Source organism: Poecilia formosa, unplaced genomic scaffold (genome assembly GCF_000485575.1).
Source record: "Poecilia formosa unplaced genomic scaffold, Poecilia_formosa-5.1.2 Scaffold45, whole genome shotgun sequence".
In the NCBI taxonomy this organism is placed as follows: Eukaryota; Metazoa; Chordata; class Actinopteri; order Cyprinodontiformes; family Poeciliidae; genus Poecilia; species Poecilia formosa.
The window spans coordinates 1,983,652-1,999,401 of NW_006799984.1; the positions used below are offsets into that span (position 1 = coordinate 1,983,652).

Consider the following 15,750-nt stretch of genomic DNA (forward strand, 5'->3'; position numbering starts at 1 on the left):
TCCTAGAAGTAAATTTTTTCAAATTTTTGAAGATTTTGGAGGAAATGTCTTCCATCTACAATGCACTTAAAACAGCATCATAAATATCACCATCACAATATTATGACCAAAATTCAGCCGATTTGCAGTGATTGATCAAAAAAAGAAGGAAATAAAGAAAACATTAAGGTGATTGGTCAGATTTCAGTTAAAGTTTCTATGATTGCTGAAAATTGCAAGTCTGTGCAAAACTTGCGAATAATGAATTTCAACCTGTTTGTATGGTTTAAACTGATTGTTTCTTTTGAATTTTGATCTGATTGTCTTATTGAATTTGCAGTCGTGAATGGCGCTGCATAAATAAACTGATATGAATTTAACTGAAGGACAGACAGATGTATAGACAGTGTCTGCTGATTCTTTCCATACTTGTCCTAATTTGGAAAAGGCATAATCATATTCCATATTTAACAAGACTACATAGACAGCTGTGCTCGACCTTCATGTGTCTTGCAAGCAAATCGTCTGATCGCATTTTTAGCCAGATTAGTCTGCAGCCTGATCAGAACAGAAAGAATATCATTCACCTAATTAAAACAAAAGGCCTTTAGAAGAAACATGGTGATAGTAAATGTATTTGCTCAAGCTGTTTTTTATACATATAAACATGACAGAAAACATAAATATCAAAAAACTTCTAAAATCAACACCTACGCAAATATTGATGCAAACACATTTTGCACATACAGCCGGGTATCATTACAGAAAAGCTGCAACAAAAACCAAAGGTTTCACCCTAAATCACTTTGTTTGTCGTTAATCCTGCCTGCATTAACTAAGATGTCTCGCCAGCTGACATTTAGTCCCCACAGCAGGAAGTCAGTGATCAGGTTTAAGTCCAGGATAAACCACATGACTGATGGGCGGTTTAAACTGACCATTACTGCTAATTTTTAGGACCAAGCCGAGTGGCTAAAGGAAATCTTGAGGATGAATTTGGGTCCAGCGGGATTCTTCTGTGGTTGTTAAAAATTTCCAGCCTGCAGGAGGCTGGGAGTTAATCAGCAGATGAAATCCAAGGCAGTTTATCAGAGTTAAGAGCAGGAGACACATTAGACTTTAACAGGTTGTTTGGAAACAGTCTCATATTAAAACCATGTTAAGCCCATAAGGTCATTAGGCTAAGTTGTGCATTAATTACCAATTAATGGATCAGCATTAATATTTATGTATTGATATTAATCCATAATTTAAAGCTTTAAGGCTCTGTGGGAGCTACAGCAAAATTGGTTACCCCTTATTAATATGCAAAATAATGCAGCAAGGTGCTGGAGAATCTAATCAAACCGTCTCTGCGATGCTGGAAGAGAAAATCTTTGGTCTTCACCAACGCAGATATTCTACTCTGACAACGAAACGTCCGGAAAAGAGATGCAATTTTAATTTAAGCAATTTCTTAAACCGATGATCTGCCACATTAATGATCAGTGATCAATTTTCTGAGAAGAAACAACTGACAGGGGTTATTTTCACAGCATGAGAAAATGAAATACGATAAATTAGGAGTCATAATCAGCACAAACAGGAAAATAATTTCAAGGCCAAATGAACCCATTATTTAAATGATACATCTTTTCCACACAATCCAAAAATAAAGACAGAATACTTCAGAACTTAAGAGTATTTTCTTTTCCCCATTACCTCTGGCTATTATTTAGGCAGAGGTAATACTAGAAAAGGAGATGGTAAAGTTGAAAGAATTGCAAGAAAGGGCAAAATTAATGAAAAAATTGCTCTAAAAAAAGAGGAGTCTTTAGCCTTTAATTTCCTCTCTTTCCACAAAGAATGTTTTCCTCACAGGAGTGATCTCTAAAGCTGCAGAATATACTCTATTCCAGTTGTTCATAGCAGTCCATTGCCCATCTGCAGTTAACCCCAAGGGTAACCGAGCTCAGCGTTCTTCACTTCTCCTAAATGCATCACTCACTCGCTCACTCTTCCCCCCACATCGTTATGAAAGAGGAATGAATGAAACAGCGGGACAAAATTTACAGAGTGCTTGGAGTTAGACGTTACACTAATAGACCAAAAACTTATTTTCAAAGGAAAACAGCTATTAATAATAGAGTGGTAATAAGGACAAACTGTTAACTAAATTGCATTATTTCCTGTTGAGTCTTTCGAGGAGGGAGAGGCTGAGAAAGGACTGCTGAGGCTTTGTGAAAACTACAATTTGGTTGATAACGCCACAAAAGCTGAAAGAAAAGAAAAAAAAGATTCATTTTTGGGGAACTGTAAAACAGGAAGTCTCATGCTACTCATACCGTGTGGCCGATACACTTCACCTGATCTTCAGTTTATAAACACATGGGTCAAAAGATGACTCTGCTATTGAAGCTTTCAGTCACATTATACTTTGCTTACCCAGGGCTAAAACAATTGAGATGCATCAATTACTGGAATAATTGTTAACTAATTTAGTAATTAATTAATCATTAATCAACTGGAGTATACAGACTCAAAAAAAAGGCTATTTGCTGGAAGCATAAGATATTCAGAGCGGTACTTAAGCCAAAATTGGACAAAAAACATATGTACATTTTGCGCTTAAGATAAAAAATAAAAATAAAAAAAAACCTACTAAAAAACTTAAAAATTTTGTAAAAACAAAAAATAAGAAAAAACCAAATTGAAACTTGTAATTAAACACTTGTCAGATGTGTTGGTGTTTTGCTCCAGTGTGTGATAAATCACTGCTGTGATTTAGTTACTTTTTGTGTTTAAGTTTGTGCACTAATCTGTTAGCACTAATAACCCTCTGTGTGATCTGATTATTGGTTAGATTTGGGTTTCTTCCAAAGCATCAGCTATTACCTGTCTTTTGCAATCTGTTGCAAATACAAGGATAAACAAATGATACTCTCATATTCACCCAGAAGGTTTGGGGTAATATTAAAAGTGTTAGCTGCCCAGCAGGGCTGGTTTTCAGAGGTACAGTTCCACCAACACGGTCCATGCAGTGGAAACAGAGCGGGGGTAAATAATGGTCCATGAAAACTACCCCCTGGAAACCATTTCTGAGGCAGAAACACACTTTTACAGAGTCACTGACACAAAAGCTAAAAAAATATTAAAAAAACTCGAGAAGGCAGCAATCAGGAGAAATGGCACACAATCGAAAAGGGGAAAGGTGAATATTTGAGAAGTCAGGGGTGGCAAAAAGGTGAAATTACAGACAAGTGGCATCAAAGTCTAAAGAGGATAAGAGAAAAAGACACATGAATGGGTAAGAGTACAAAGAGGAGAAAAAAACAGAAGTCTAAGAAGTATAAGTATCCTAAAGAAGGATGGAACAAAAGGAGGGAATGATTAAACAGAAAGATGTAAGAAAGAGACAAGGAGACCAAGAGCAACAAGGTTAGCATGAGAGGAAATAAGTCACGTTGCCTTTAATGTTGAATTGGAAAAAAAAAAAAAAAGCAAAAGAACAAAGTCATTCTGAAGGATTTGTTAGAGGGCAGATGTTATGAAGAATGATAAGAATGGGATGTAATATAAGCATTCAGGTCATGAATGCACAGGATTTCTGGACGGCAGGCTGAAGATAAGCTTATTTTTTGTCAGAGTTCAGGTAAGTTCCCCATCATCATGCTTTCATTTCTAAAATTGATCCTGGAACTATGCAAAGAGCAAAACAAACAACTTATTTTTTATTTCAATTAGAGATCTTAGAAAACATGCTGCGTCCCCTCTGGCTTTTAAAATAAATATCTATAGTTAAACCTTTATGACTTTGTAGACCTTTTTCACAGCTGATATTTTCCCAGACCAAAGCAAAAATACAAATAATAACATTTAATAATGAGTGTTTTAAATCTGAAATAAACTAAGTCAGGGGTCTGTCTGTTCTGGAAGAACAGGGAGACAAGAAAACGAGAAGAGCAAAGCAGCTCAGCCAGCGTTGAACTGGGAATACATATCATCATCATCATCAGCAGCAGCAGCAGCTTAAACCACCTGGTAGAACAAAGTGTCCACCCAGCAGAAAGTGTTTCATGTGAGACAGTAAAAGAACAATTTGCTGCACAAATAACTTCCCAGAGCTCCTATTAGTGCTGTCAGGAAATGAACAAATAAAGCCTGTATGTATGAAAATGAGAAGCGGAGTCAAACTGAACTCTACAAGCATAGATTTGGTTAGGAGTCACATGGGTAAGCCTGAGCAAACAGCCAGGCTGCATTGTCTTATTAAAACAGACTGAAGGTCTGAGTTCTCCACTTCCTGTTTGATTATTTAGAGACCAAACAGAACGAGGGTCTGGCCCCGCAAATCACCACCAAAGTGCTCAGTATTGTGTACAAACAACTTTACCAGGTTCTCCTTACTTCATGAGAGATCACCATGACTTATTTCTTGGGACCAAAACAGCATTTCTGATAGTAAATTCCCAATTTTGTCCTTTTCGGACAAACCTTTGTTCATTTATATGGAAATAAGCTCACATATTTGCTTTTAGTAGTGAGAAAGCAAGAACAGACTAAATCAAAAGTCCTGGGTTAGATCTGTTCTTGAAGCTGCAGTTTACCTTACAATATAGAAAAGTTACCATTAATGTGAGCGAGTTTATTTCAAATCACAGCCGGGCCCGGAAAAGCCCGATTCAGAGTTCTAACACCAACTTAAAACTTTTCCAGGCAACTTTCTACAGTCACACAGTCCTTAAAGTTGAAAAAATAATAAAGCACTAAAGTTAACTACAGATTTATGGCAGCATTTCTACAAGCTTTACATTTGAAACTTTGAAAAAACCGGAAGTATATAGATGAAAAGGAAGTGGGACATGAGGAAAAAAAGGGAAAGAAGCACCTGCAAAAGGAAGGAAAGGGGACAAAGATGAAATATTTACAGGAAAAAACAACAAGGTAAGGCACAAGAATGGAAGAAAAGAATAAATGAAGGACAACATAAAGAGGAGGAAGAGAAGAAGGTAGGACTTGAAGAATGAAGGGAAGTTTTATTTACAAAAGGTCTATATCTCTTTATCCCGAAACAAAAATATTACTGGCTACTGCAATTTTTAGAGGGACAGTTTATGGTGTAGCAAACTGTGGCATAGCGAAAGGCCTAGACAAACTTGTGTTAAATGTGTTAAAAACACAAAAATAAAATGTCACATTTTTCCACATGACATGGCATCTTTGCAACCGACAAGAGTGGCATCAATTCACTTTATGGACAATTGACTGAACTTTCGGTTCGGTCTAAAGATCTGCTCTCTTGTGCAAATTCTGAAACAATTTTCTGTAATAAACTCCAGCTAAAAGAGGCAAAACTTAGAAACTCTAAAGAAACAATCTGCTCTGATTAGAACATATACACGTTACTGATGTTTTACACATAACTGAAAACCAGTGAATGAAAAGAAAGAGCGGACTGATTTGGATGTCTGTGGTACTTCACTTCCTTACTGTTGCAGAAAAACACTCTCAGCAGGCACCGAGGCAGTGAGCGCGCTCAGATAACCTCAGGCAAACAGCCAAAGCCTCAGGTGGTTGTGATCTCTTTCTCAACAATTTGGCGAGCCGACAAATAGCTGCAATTTAAAGTTAAACAACTGGCGGTCTCCACATCTATTACCAAGTCGAAGACACTTCACAAGCTGGTTTGAAATTCCTCCTTTATGCGCATTAAAGCTTTCTTTATGGCTGCTAGCAGAATTTAATGACTGCAGGAAGGTAAAGGACCAACTGAACATAGATGAGAGGCTTCAAACTGCAACACGTGATCCCGACAAAGTGAGAAAGACGAGAGAAAAGGTTGACAAAAAGCAGCAAAAACAAGACAAATGTGTTCAGCGGTAAAAGCCCTCATTTGACAATCGTGGCAGAGACGGCGTCTATCTCTCCACAGTCCAGAGGGGCGAGCTGCAGAACGCTGTGCTCAAGTGTTTTACCTTGGGGAGGCGCGAGATGATATCTGGGTATTTGCTGGTGTTGTCTTCCTGGTTGCGGCTGAAAATCCGAACTTCGCCGCTCTCCAGAATGTGAATCTGTGGAGGGCAAAAAAAAAACAACAAAAAAACAATGAGTGCATGACTTGGAGAAATCAATACTTTAAGTAAACACTGAGATTTTAATATCAGGTCTGACAAATGAAAGAGTGGAGAACAAGCACACCAAAGAGAGGGAAGAGCAGGGATTTACAGAGAGTGTTTGGCAGCCGCCTGAGGGACAGATGGAGATACACTTCAAAAGTGCTGCAGGGCAATTATGCTTTTTTTGTTAGGATGTCTACAAAACAATCAGCTTGGTGTCAGGCCGCGTGATTGTGAAGTGAAACAGTAAGTTGAAACTTCGCCAATTATCACATGTAGTTTTTGACCACTTGAGCGCAAATATGTAATCAGTAAGAACAGCATTGTGTTTTACTGAAAGGAACAACAACTGGCTCTCAGGGTTCCCATTTCTAAATTCAGATTGCCTTATTAGACAGATGCATAACAGAATGTGTTAAATGTCAAAGTGTGACAACTCCAAAGTAAAAATGAACTGGATTTTAAAAATCTCATCTCCAAAGTAAAAATGAACTGGATTTTAAAAATCTCATCAGGAGACAGATTTGTAAATTTAGCCATGTTTGGGTTTGTCTGTCACACAAAACTTAAGTGATGAAGTTTGTTAAAAAATACATTTGACATTTTTGGTAAAGAATGTGTTTTTCTAAATATGTTATTAGAGGATGACTGAAGTTCAATACAGCAGATTAGTTTGCAGACATGAGAAAAAATTGTCTGAAAATGAAAAAGTCTGGGTTTTTCAAACATATTGGGACAGATTGGTATTTAAATTTCTGAATTCTGATGAAAACAGAAGAAAATGTATTTAACTTAAGTTAAATAAAATGCTACTTTATTCCTACAACTGACTGATGAGGAATAAATTAGGGCACTCCCACATTTCCCCATGGTTTCCCCCAGTGTATTATAAGCCTGGCGGGCTGCCAGGCTTTCCTAGCTCCCTGCCAGGCTAAGCATGGATTGCTTTTATTTTAAATATTTTTTTTTCCTTTATTGAAATAACAAAAAAAGAACAATACAAGTATACAGGGAAGAGTGTGCAGAATGCCCATCTGTATAACAATGAGGGGTCATTAACATCAAATACAGGTTATATTGGGTACACATTATGCTTTGGATGAATGGAGTTGTTTGGATGAAGGCAGCAAGTCCTAAATCCTGTGACTCCTGCTTCAGTCTTTTTGTGCAGACTCATTTTTATTTTTTAATCTCCAAGGGAAATTCAAAAAAGAAAAGATCTAAACAAAAGTACAATAGTTTTTTAGACACCAGTAATCCCCCACTGCATTCATCTCTGCTGCGCTCTGCTCTGCTGCGCACTTCACTGACTGAGTGGAGTCGTTCCTGATAGATGGGTTTATAGTTGATGCACTGAACAGGGTGGAAAGGTGGGGCGCGCACCAATCAGCATTTATGCTAATCCTCTGTGAGGTCTCCCTTGTAATGAGATTACAAGGGACCCATGCTTAATGATGTGAAGATAGCAGTTCATTGCTGTATACACAGTGTATGAGTTTACCCAAAAGCTGAACTAATCAAGTAGGTTTAAGTAGTGGTGCGTGGTGTGGACTTTAAATTTTATCACAATATTTTAAGGTACAATTGTAATAATAAAAGTTTAAAATGTATATATATGTATTACTTCTTTGCAATCAAAGCTCCATAAGCACAAATACTGCTGTTAAAAAACATTAAATATGCTTCTTCAGGATGCTAATTACACAGGGAAGTGATTTAGTTGATGTGCATTTAGTTGATGCACATAGTAACAGCTTAAAATCATACTTTTGCATTTATTGAACCAATTCCAAAAATACAACAGACCTCTTTTTTATTTATTCTTGTCAGAATAAATCATAATTCTTATAATATGAAACTTTCACGATAAACAATAATGAGTGCATTCTGACCATTCAGAATGTTGCTTGTAGTGAAACTTCTTTAGCACAGACTGAACGTCTGCATAGTGCAGCATTAGATTAAGCAAAGCTATTATTTTGTCATTGCAGTATACATGTCATCTCAGAGTTATTCTGCAATTTTGACCAGTGTAGATACCAACTGTATACAATTTGTTTCATTTTATAGGTGCACTTGTTTTAAATGACCTAAATAAAGAGCACATTCTTTTCTGTGATTCTAAGCTGTAAATAACAGATACTCATAAAAAAAAACAATCAAAATGCAGAATAATTGTGGTTCATCTGCTGTCTGAGAGGGAGAGACGGAGATCCTTTTGGTAAGACACAAACCAATCAGACACACACAGTGTTTAGCTGAGTACTATACCACGAGTCCCCCTGCTGGCTTTTTGAGGTAAAGCCTACTGCAGAGAGACGTCATAGGGCTCGCTGTTTCTCCTTCTCTCCATGCTCATTTCTCTTTCTCCCATTCTATGGAGTTCAAAGAGCTTCACTGGCATGACTGTCTAAAATTAACAATACAGCTGAAGGCGTTTGCATGACAATCTCTGTCTTGCTGTGCCTTTTTAAGTCTCCTGAATATTTCTCATGCCTTCTGCCATCATTTGTTGTTTCTTTGCAGCTTTTTGTCTGGCTGCTTCAGCCTTTAATCTCACCTTTCTCCACTCCTCCCCGTCGCCCTTCTCTGGCTAACAGCGTTAGCGTTAGCTCCCTCTGTCCACAGGCAGTGTAAAAGCAGAACTAGTGTTTATCTTAAGGAAATGCTCAGGCATACACACACAAACACGGCTAAGTGAGTGCACAGCAGTAATACCTCATATTTAAGAAATAAATAAATAGAAACACAGCCGAAAGGTACATGCATACAAATATGGCAGGCATATGTTGGGTGCCAAGAGGAAGAAAAACAAACAGTCGCTCTCTGTCACCACACACACACACACACACACACACACACACACACACACACACACACACACACACACACACACACACCTGTGCCCGCTCTCCATCATATTTGTACTCGCAGGTGAACGCCGCCTCGTCAAACCTCTTCATCACCTCGCCGACACCCTTGGTGGGGTGAGCCAACATGGGTCTCAGCGGGACTCCTGCAAATACGAAGGCTGGTGTGACAACTTGGAAGAACCAGAAAGTCACACCCAAACAAATACACCTCAATGCATTTTTTTAATAAATAATAAATAGTCAAAGACTTCGTCGTGAAGAGATCTTTTTCTGTCTGACGTGGCAGAGCTGGTGCAAACAGGCCTTCAGGTAAGGAAAGGAGAGGAAGTTTTCAAACCTCAGGAATATTTCAGTGACACATTCTCACATGAAACATCAACATCACTCCGACAACTGTCTGAGTGACAGAAAAACACTTGTTTTTACTGTTATTTGGCTCCGATAGCAAACCTCTCTGACTCACACCTCTTTGAGCTGTTAATTTAAGACTCAAAAACATGATGAGTGACGTCAATCGATTCACAAACCCAAAATCTTTCAGGGCGAGAAGCTAAGATACAAAATGTACAAGTTCCTTTAATGGTCAGTTCACAACAAATCGGATGTTTGCACGTTCCAACAAATCAAAGTTTAATGTTCACAGATTCCAGTTGATTGGACAGAGAGATGGATGGATGCATGTGTGAACAGAAACTGAGCCCTGCATGGACAGAAATATAAATGGGTGGACGATAGGAGTGGGCGATACGGACTTAAAGGTTTTATCAAACATTTTGTGCAACTATTATCGGAACAATAAAAGTGAGAATAAGAACTATTTATTGCTTCTTTTTTAGGTAACTGTATGGCTCTGACTGCGTGTCACAGCAGTTGTAGCCCCACTAACACAAATACTTCTCTTGAGAAGCATTCCACGTTAAGTGTGATTTATATCACTAAAACTGCACACATATTTTCTAATTTATTGATATTTTCATTGAACAAACAGTGGAGAAAATAGTAAAAACCAACAATGCTGACGATGTGAACCACTTTGTAGTTTTTTATCGTGACAAATCAAACTTCTTATCATGATAAGAAATTTATCACGATAACGATAATACGATAAATGCTCAGCCCTAGACAGAGGAAAGAAGAGTCACAGATGGGTGGATGAATGAAAAGATGGATGCATAAACGGATCCATCCAAAGACAGATGGATTGATACAGCATTTAGACCATTGGTCAAGGAATGAAGCGATATCCAACGTTTTGTGTCCTGATTTCATGTCCGCACTGGTCCAACCTGCGTGGAAACCCGGACTCTGAGCAGACATTTACCTGCCAACAGCTACTAACTGACCAAAAATCTGCCAATTTACTTTCCCAATTTAGCACCACGCAGATGGCAGCCGCTATAAATTTCCACCATGATGCCAGAGCTGCTTATCACACACACTCCAACAACTTTATAATTAGGAGCTAATTCCTACTTTAGTGCTTTTATCTTTTCTGATAAATATCTAACTTAAAATAACTGACTCGCCTCCATGAAAAGGATCAATAAACACAACGTTTAGTGTTTTAGAGGGTGATTGGCTGCTTACCTGGAGTGAGTTTGCAGTGTTTGGGCAGCTGGTCGATGCCTGCTTTCAGTAAAACTGGGATGATGATGTCATAATTTGGCATTTCACTGTCAAACACAGGTTTGGATTAAGAAAAAATATATATATTTCTAAAGAATTTAAAGGGATATAAACATATTCCAGCGGCAATAAACAGAAATTGTAGGCAGTTGAGTTCAGGACTCACTTACCAGTATGTTTGTTTCAGAATGAGGCTCTTCTCTTCGATCCAGGCCCGCCTGCTCTCAGCACTCATGCCCTTCCCTGCATCAATCACAGCAGGAGGGAAACCTATAAAGATAGAGGGGGGGGGAATCTCTTTCAAACAGATCTGGGGAAGTGTTTGAACATTTGTATGACCTAAAATTTACTGGATGACAGTTCAGAGACTCCTGGAAGCCTGAGAAACTGAGAAAAAAAATGGGTGCATCTGCACACGAATCATGTCTTGTGATGAATTCTTTATAAGCCAGAGATGTAATTTTAGTCTGAATGGTCCAAAAAGGCTAAAATACATTACCATGCTAATTATTTATTTTGTTTCATTACGTTACATTAATAACAATCATGTTTAAATTATAACTAAATTACGCATTTACATGAATGATTGATTGTAATGATCCGGTGCAGCCAAACAAAGAGAAATTAAGTAAACTTTGCTCTTGGCTGACCTGCCTCATTTAATATCAGCAAAATAAATAAGGAAAAATATTTCAAGAGGAGAGCAAAGATCAATGCAAATTTCCCCCACCGAGCTCCGGGTCTAATTGACTCTTTTTACTGAATACCTTCAGTCGTCGTGACTGAACAACACATTTTAATAAGTCACGATGGGATCCGTCTAATTTGGAGTCTCAGGTGTTGGCGCGGGCGCTGGGAGCGAGCGGTGAAAGATGCGCTGCCAAAACGTCCCCCGAAAGAAGATGAATCCAACAGCGCAACGGTGAAAAAATATGCTCTGCGACTCAGATTACGCACCACGGGCTGTCGCCGTTTTCCCCTCGTGCATCCGCGTCGGCTTACGGTCGTACGTTGTTGGTTTTATCACTTAAAAGACGCTGCTTTGACATCTGACTCTGCTAATTAGTGCAATGAATATTTTAACACTGCTTTTAAATGTAAAATCTAAATAAGAGATGCCCCTACTCCATCCTCACCTCTTAGTGTCACCTCCTTGACTTTTCGGCTTACTCCTCGGGGGGGGATGGCTTAATGAATACCGTTAATTACACGCATACAGTTTGAAACTTCTGGTCTAAGTAAGTTAAGTGGGTAAAATGCCAGTATTTCTAGAAGTGTAAGGAAAAAAGCAAACTGGCTTTAAGAAAGTTCCCAACATAGACTGAGAAGAAGTCAGTTAAAAAAAAAAGTTGAGAATAAAAGAAAAACTGAAGCGGATTCAACATTGGTCATTTTAAAGCAATGGAGACCAGAATGTGAAGCAACAACCAATCAGAGCACAGCAGGAAGCTTCTAAGAAAGGTTCGATGGAAGACAAATAACCTTCACATTCACACTACTGTCCAACTGGTTTTCTTACAGCAGGTACAATGCCTTTCGAGACACAAATGCCCTTTCAACACTTTAATACAGTTTAACATCAAAACCACAAACTTCTACATATTTTAATTAACAGTATTTTCTAAATAAACACAAAAAATTACCTTGTTTTATTGTCAAATTAAAGAACCACGCTTCTAAAGTTCCAGGTTTTAGAAAATGAGCATGAAAGAATTTTCTTGAAATTAATAAAATGAAGGGAGAAAAATGATAAAGCAAGCAATTAAGACAAAAATGAAACCATGAACTAAATTGTAACCTTTACAATTAATGCCATTCTGTGGTGCAAAAGCTTTTTGAATTTCTTATCTAAAAAACACAGGTAGTTCATCATGTTTGGACTTATTAAAGGGAACTTCAAGGCTTAGCGAGCCACAGGTTGCAGATGCCTTAGATAGACCAGCACAAAGCAGCACATTTTTTAAAATGGAAGGAGAGAAAGGCATATTGGGAATATGCTACAAGTCAGCCATGGGAAAGTTAAGAGTGTTTTCCCACCTGACAGTCTGGTAGACTCTGTTTGATTGGGGACCAAAGTTGCAACATTTGTTACATTTTCAGCTGCTGCAGTTTTCTTTCACACTGCACTGTGTCAAGCAAACTGAACTAATTAAAAATCTGTTCTCCTCCTAGCCTGTGGAGGCGCTGCACCAGGAAGAAGACAACTTCTTCCTGCAACTTCCTCCTTCACGAAATGTAAACAAAAACGAAGCTGCATTAGATTTTAGTAGTTGTAGGATTTCTCTTTTGTCTTTGGTAGATGATCACGAGCCATTCCCCCCCTCCAGCGCTAGACTTGCGAGCTGGTTTTGGTTGTATTTACCCAGAATGCCTTGCTCTATAGTCCGCTTCCTGCTTTTCCTGTTTCCAGAGCTACAATTGAATGGTATCAATTCAAGCGGTATCAAGACTTTTGCAAAGCAGTTTTACTTTGAAGCAACTTTCTTAACTTCTTGCTACAATTTTAAAACATGACAGACACAGAGAGCATTAAGCTGCTCTCTATTTTTCCCTCTAGATCTATAGGGGCGCGTAGTCAGTCCATACGTATAGCAACTATTCTAACTCATCTAGATTGAACAAAGTGCTGTTTCTCACTCACTTGTTCACACTCATGAAACACCTTCTGCTCCATATGTGCGCTCTAAGTGTGATGTAACTTCTCACTCTCATATATGATCATACCAGAGAAAATGGCGTTACCGAGCCCACACTGCAGGGCTGCAGATCGATTTTCTACCCAACGACTGAACCACCGTCACACCAGACTATTTACCAGACACCCATCAGACAAAGTCATGTGGCTCTGATTGAGATCATACTAAACAACTCTGGGCATTTGAAGCCATTTGTTCAACAGTCAGGTCTTATCTGAACGTCCCAGGAATTATGAAACAACAAAAGGCTCAAATTGGCTTCTGATTTGGCATTGTGGTAAAGCGCCATGTCACGGCTTTTCTGTACCAAATTCAATCAGCCTCCAGAGTTGTCACATCAGGACTAGATCATCCTGATCTTTAATCTGCTGGAATAAAAGCACGGTATGTCTGAACCAGACCCAACGCAAGAACAACAGGCTCAGTTTAAAACCTTTAAAGTGGTAGAAAAACAACGGACGGAGGGACAGGTTGGTACTAGACAAAGAGATGGACAGAAGGAGAGACAAATAATAAAACAGTAATGGAAAATGAGTGGATGGACAGACGATGGACAATGATCGACAGGGTTACAGGTGGGCTGAGAAGCCAAGAAAAGAGACTTATGAATGGAAAATGAAGAACAAACAGACAAAGAAGAACTAAGAGACAGAGAAGGGATGAATGGTGAGCAGAAAGGTGGTCATTGGACTGAGAATGGACAGGTAGCGCAAAATAATGTAATGAACATGTTTTATTTAGTAAATAGACCTGTCCTAAGTTGTTCAATAACGCATAATAGGTGAGTTCTGATATTAGGGAACTCAGAAGAATTTAATTAATTAAATTCAAATCACAAAGTGCCTAAATCTTCCCACCTCTAGGGTGGATAGATGGACAGACTGAAGGACGAGTTTGGAAAATATTTAAATCGTCTGCATTTCTAGACGGCACCTGTCTGAACTCGAGTTGTGGTGAATAAAAATGAACTCCATTTTGAAAAGTCCTCAGTTCAGACTGTTGATATCAGCTCTTACACTCCCATTACGTTCAATATTTGATAAGACACAATATCTTTTAAAGGTCCAGGTGCCTAAACTGAAAGCAGTTTCGAAACGCCTGCTGTAAAAAGCAGGAAAGATAAGAGCTGACAGAAGATGTTTACCTTGTCCAGGCGGGGTCAAGCAGACGGCCTGGCTCAGCGCGGCGAGGACACTCTGCTCAGCGAGGCCAATCCTCAGCTTCCCAGCCAGGGACCTGCCCGTCACAACCAAAAACGTCAACACCACACACCACGGACGCCTTTCTACTTCTTCCCCCCACCTGCTGTACGTGATAAGCGCTACACAGTGAAACACACAGGGCGGTCTGCGGCATATCTGGGTCTACAAACATGCAGATGCCTATGGTCACACAAGCAGCTGAGCGTGTGAGTGTTGGAGAGTCTTATTTTACCTGACTATGTAGCGGGCCTCGGAGAAGCGGCACGCCACAAAGAGGCCTTTGATGATGTCGATTTTCTTATTCATGGCCTGAGGCGGGCGGGAGGAAATTGAGATTCACAGAAGAAGAGCGAGAGGAGATAGAATGCAGGAAAATATGAAAAAAGAAATAAAATAAAATAAAAAAAGAGCGAGGTTACCACGGAGTAGAAAATGCATGTTCAAAGCAGGAAAAATGAACTAATTGCACAGGAGAGATTCCTGCCAGGTGACAACTTTATCTCAGACCTCTACTGTTTGAATTACACAAGCTAGTCATTTCCAGCTCAATGCACATTTACTTTAATGTCCTTCTTTTTCCTTTATCTGGCCTAAAACTAACTGGCAGAAACCACAGAGCCTTGAAAAATGTTTTAAACTCCAGAATGTATCACTTTTTGTCACATTAGTACAAGATTCAATGGATTGTATTGACATAGCAGGTGCTACATCAACATAATTGATGCAAAATTGTAAAATGAAAAGAGAATGTTGCTTGGTTTCCAAAATCTATAAAATAAATGGGAGTAATTATGAAAGTTTCATTTTACAGCACATTCAAGTAACTGTTAACTCCAATACTGTATGAAATATAACTTAAAAGAAATTTGACTTAGCAATTTAATGCCTTGAAATTGGGCCTCCGTCTCTTCAAGAAGCTCCTGTTCCTTAAAGAGATGCTTTAAAGGAACTGAACCCAGTTCAACATCATATCTGACAAGCTTCCATTTTCCAGCTAAAAGAAAGCGTGCCCACAGCATGACACTGCCACCACCATGAGAGTCCAAGGTGATGTGCAATGCTACGTTTCTGGCACACAATTTTTTTTTATGTAAGCTGAAAAGTTCAGTTTTTTTTCACCTTATGACTAAAGAGTGCATAAGCAGCATTTGCTCCAGAGAGCAGTTTCCACCAGAGCTGCTGCTCTCTGCAGCTCCTCCAGAGGTACCTGCTGTGCTGCTTCTATGACTAAATCTCCCCCTGCCAGCTTAGGTGGATGACATCAGGTGTTCTTGTTGTG

General features: G+C 38.9%; 1 protein-coding gene across 1 annotated transcript in view; it reads right to left on the minus strand.

Annotated features, from left to right (window-relative positions):
- The window catches only part of lig1 (ligase I, DNA, ATP-dependent), a 70,449-nt gene that overhangs the window by 30,242 nt on the left and 24,457 nt on the right, over window positions 1–15,750 (minus strand). The window contains exons 13-18 of the mRNA XM_007552037.2: window positions 14,704–14,780; window positions 14,414–14,505; window positions 10,744–10,843; window positions 10,535–10,620; window positions 8,975–9,090; window positions 5,934–6,029 (exon numbers count right to left, since the gene is read on the minus strand). Of these exons, the coding sequence (XP_007552099.1) occupies window positions 5,934–6,029; window positions 8,975–9,090; window positions 10,535–10,620; window positions 10,744–10,843; window positions 14,414–14,505; window positions 14,704–14,780 (567 nt within the window). The remainder of the gene's footprint in view (window positions 1–5,933; window positions 6,030–8,974; window positions 9,091–10,534; window positions 10,621–10,743; window positions 10,844–14,413; window positions 14,506–14,703; window positions 14,781–15,750) is intronic.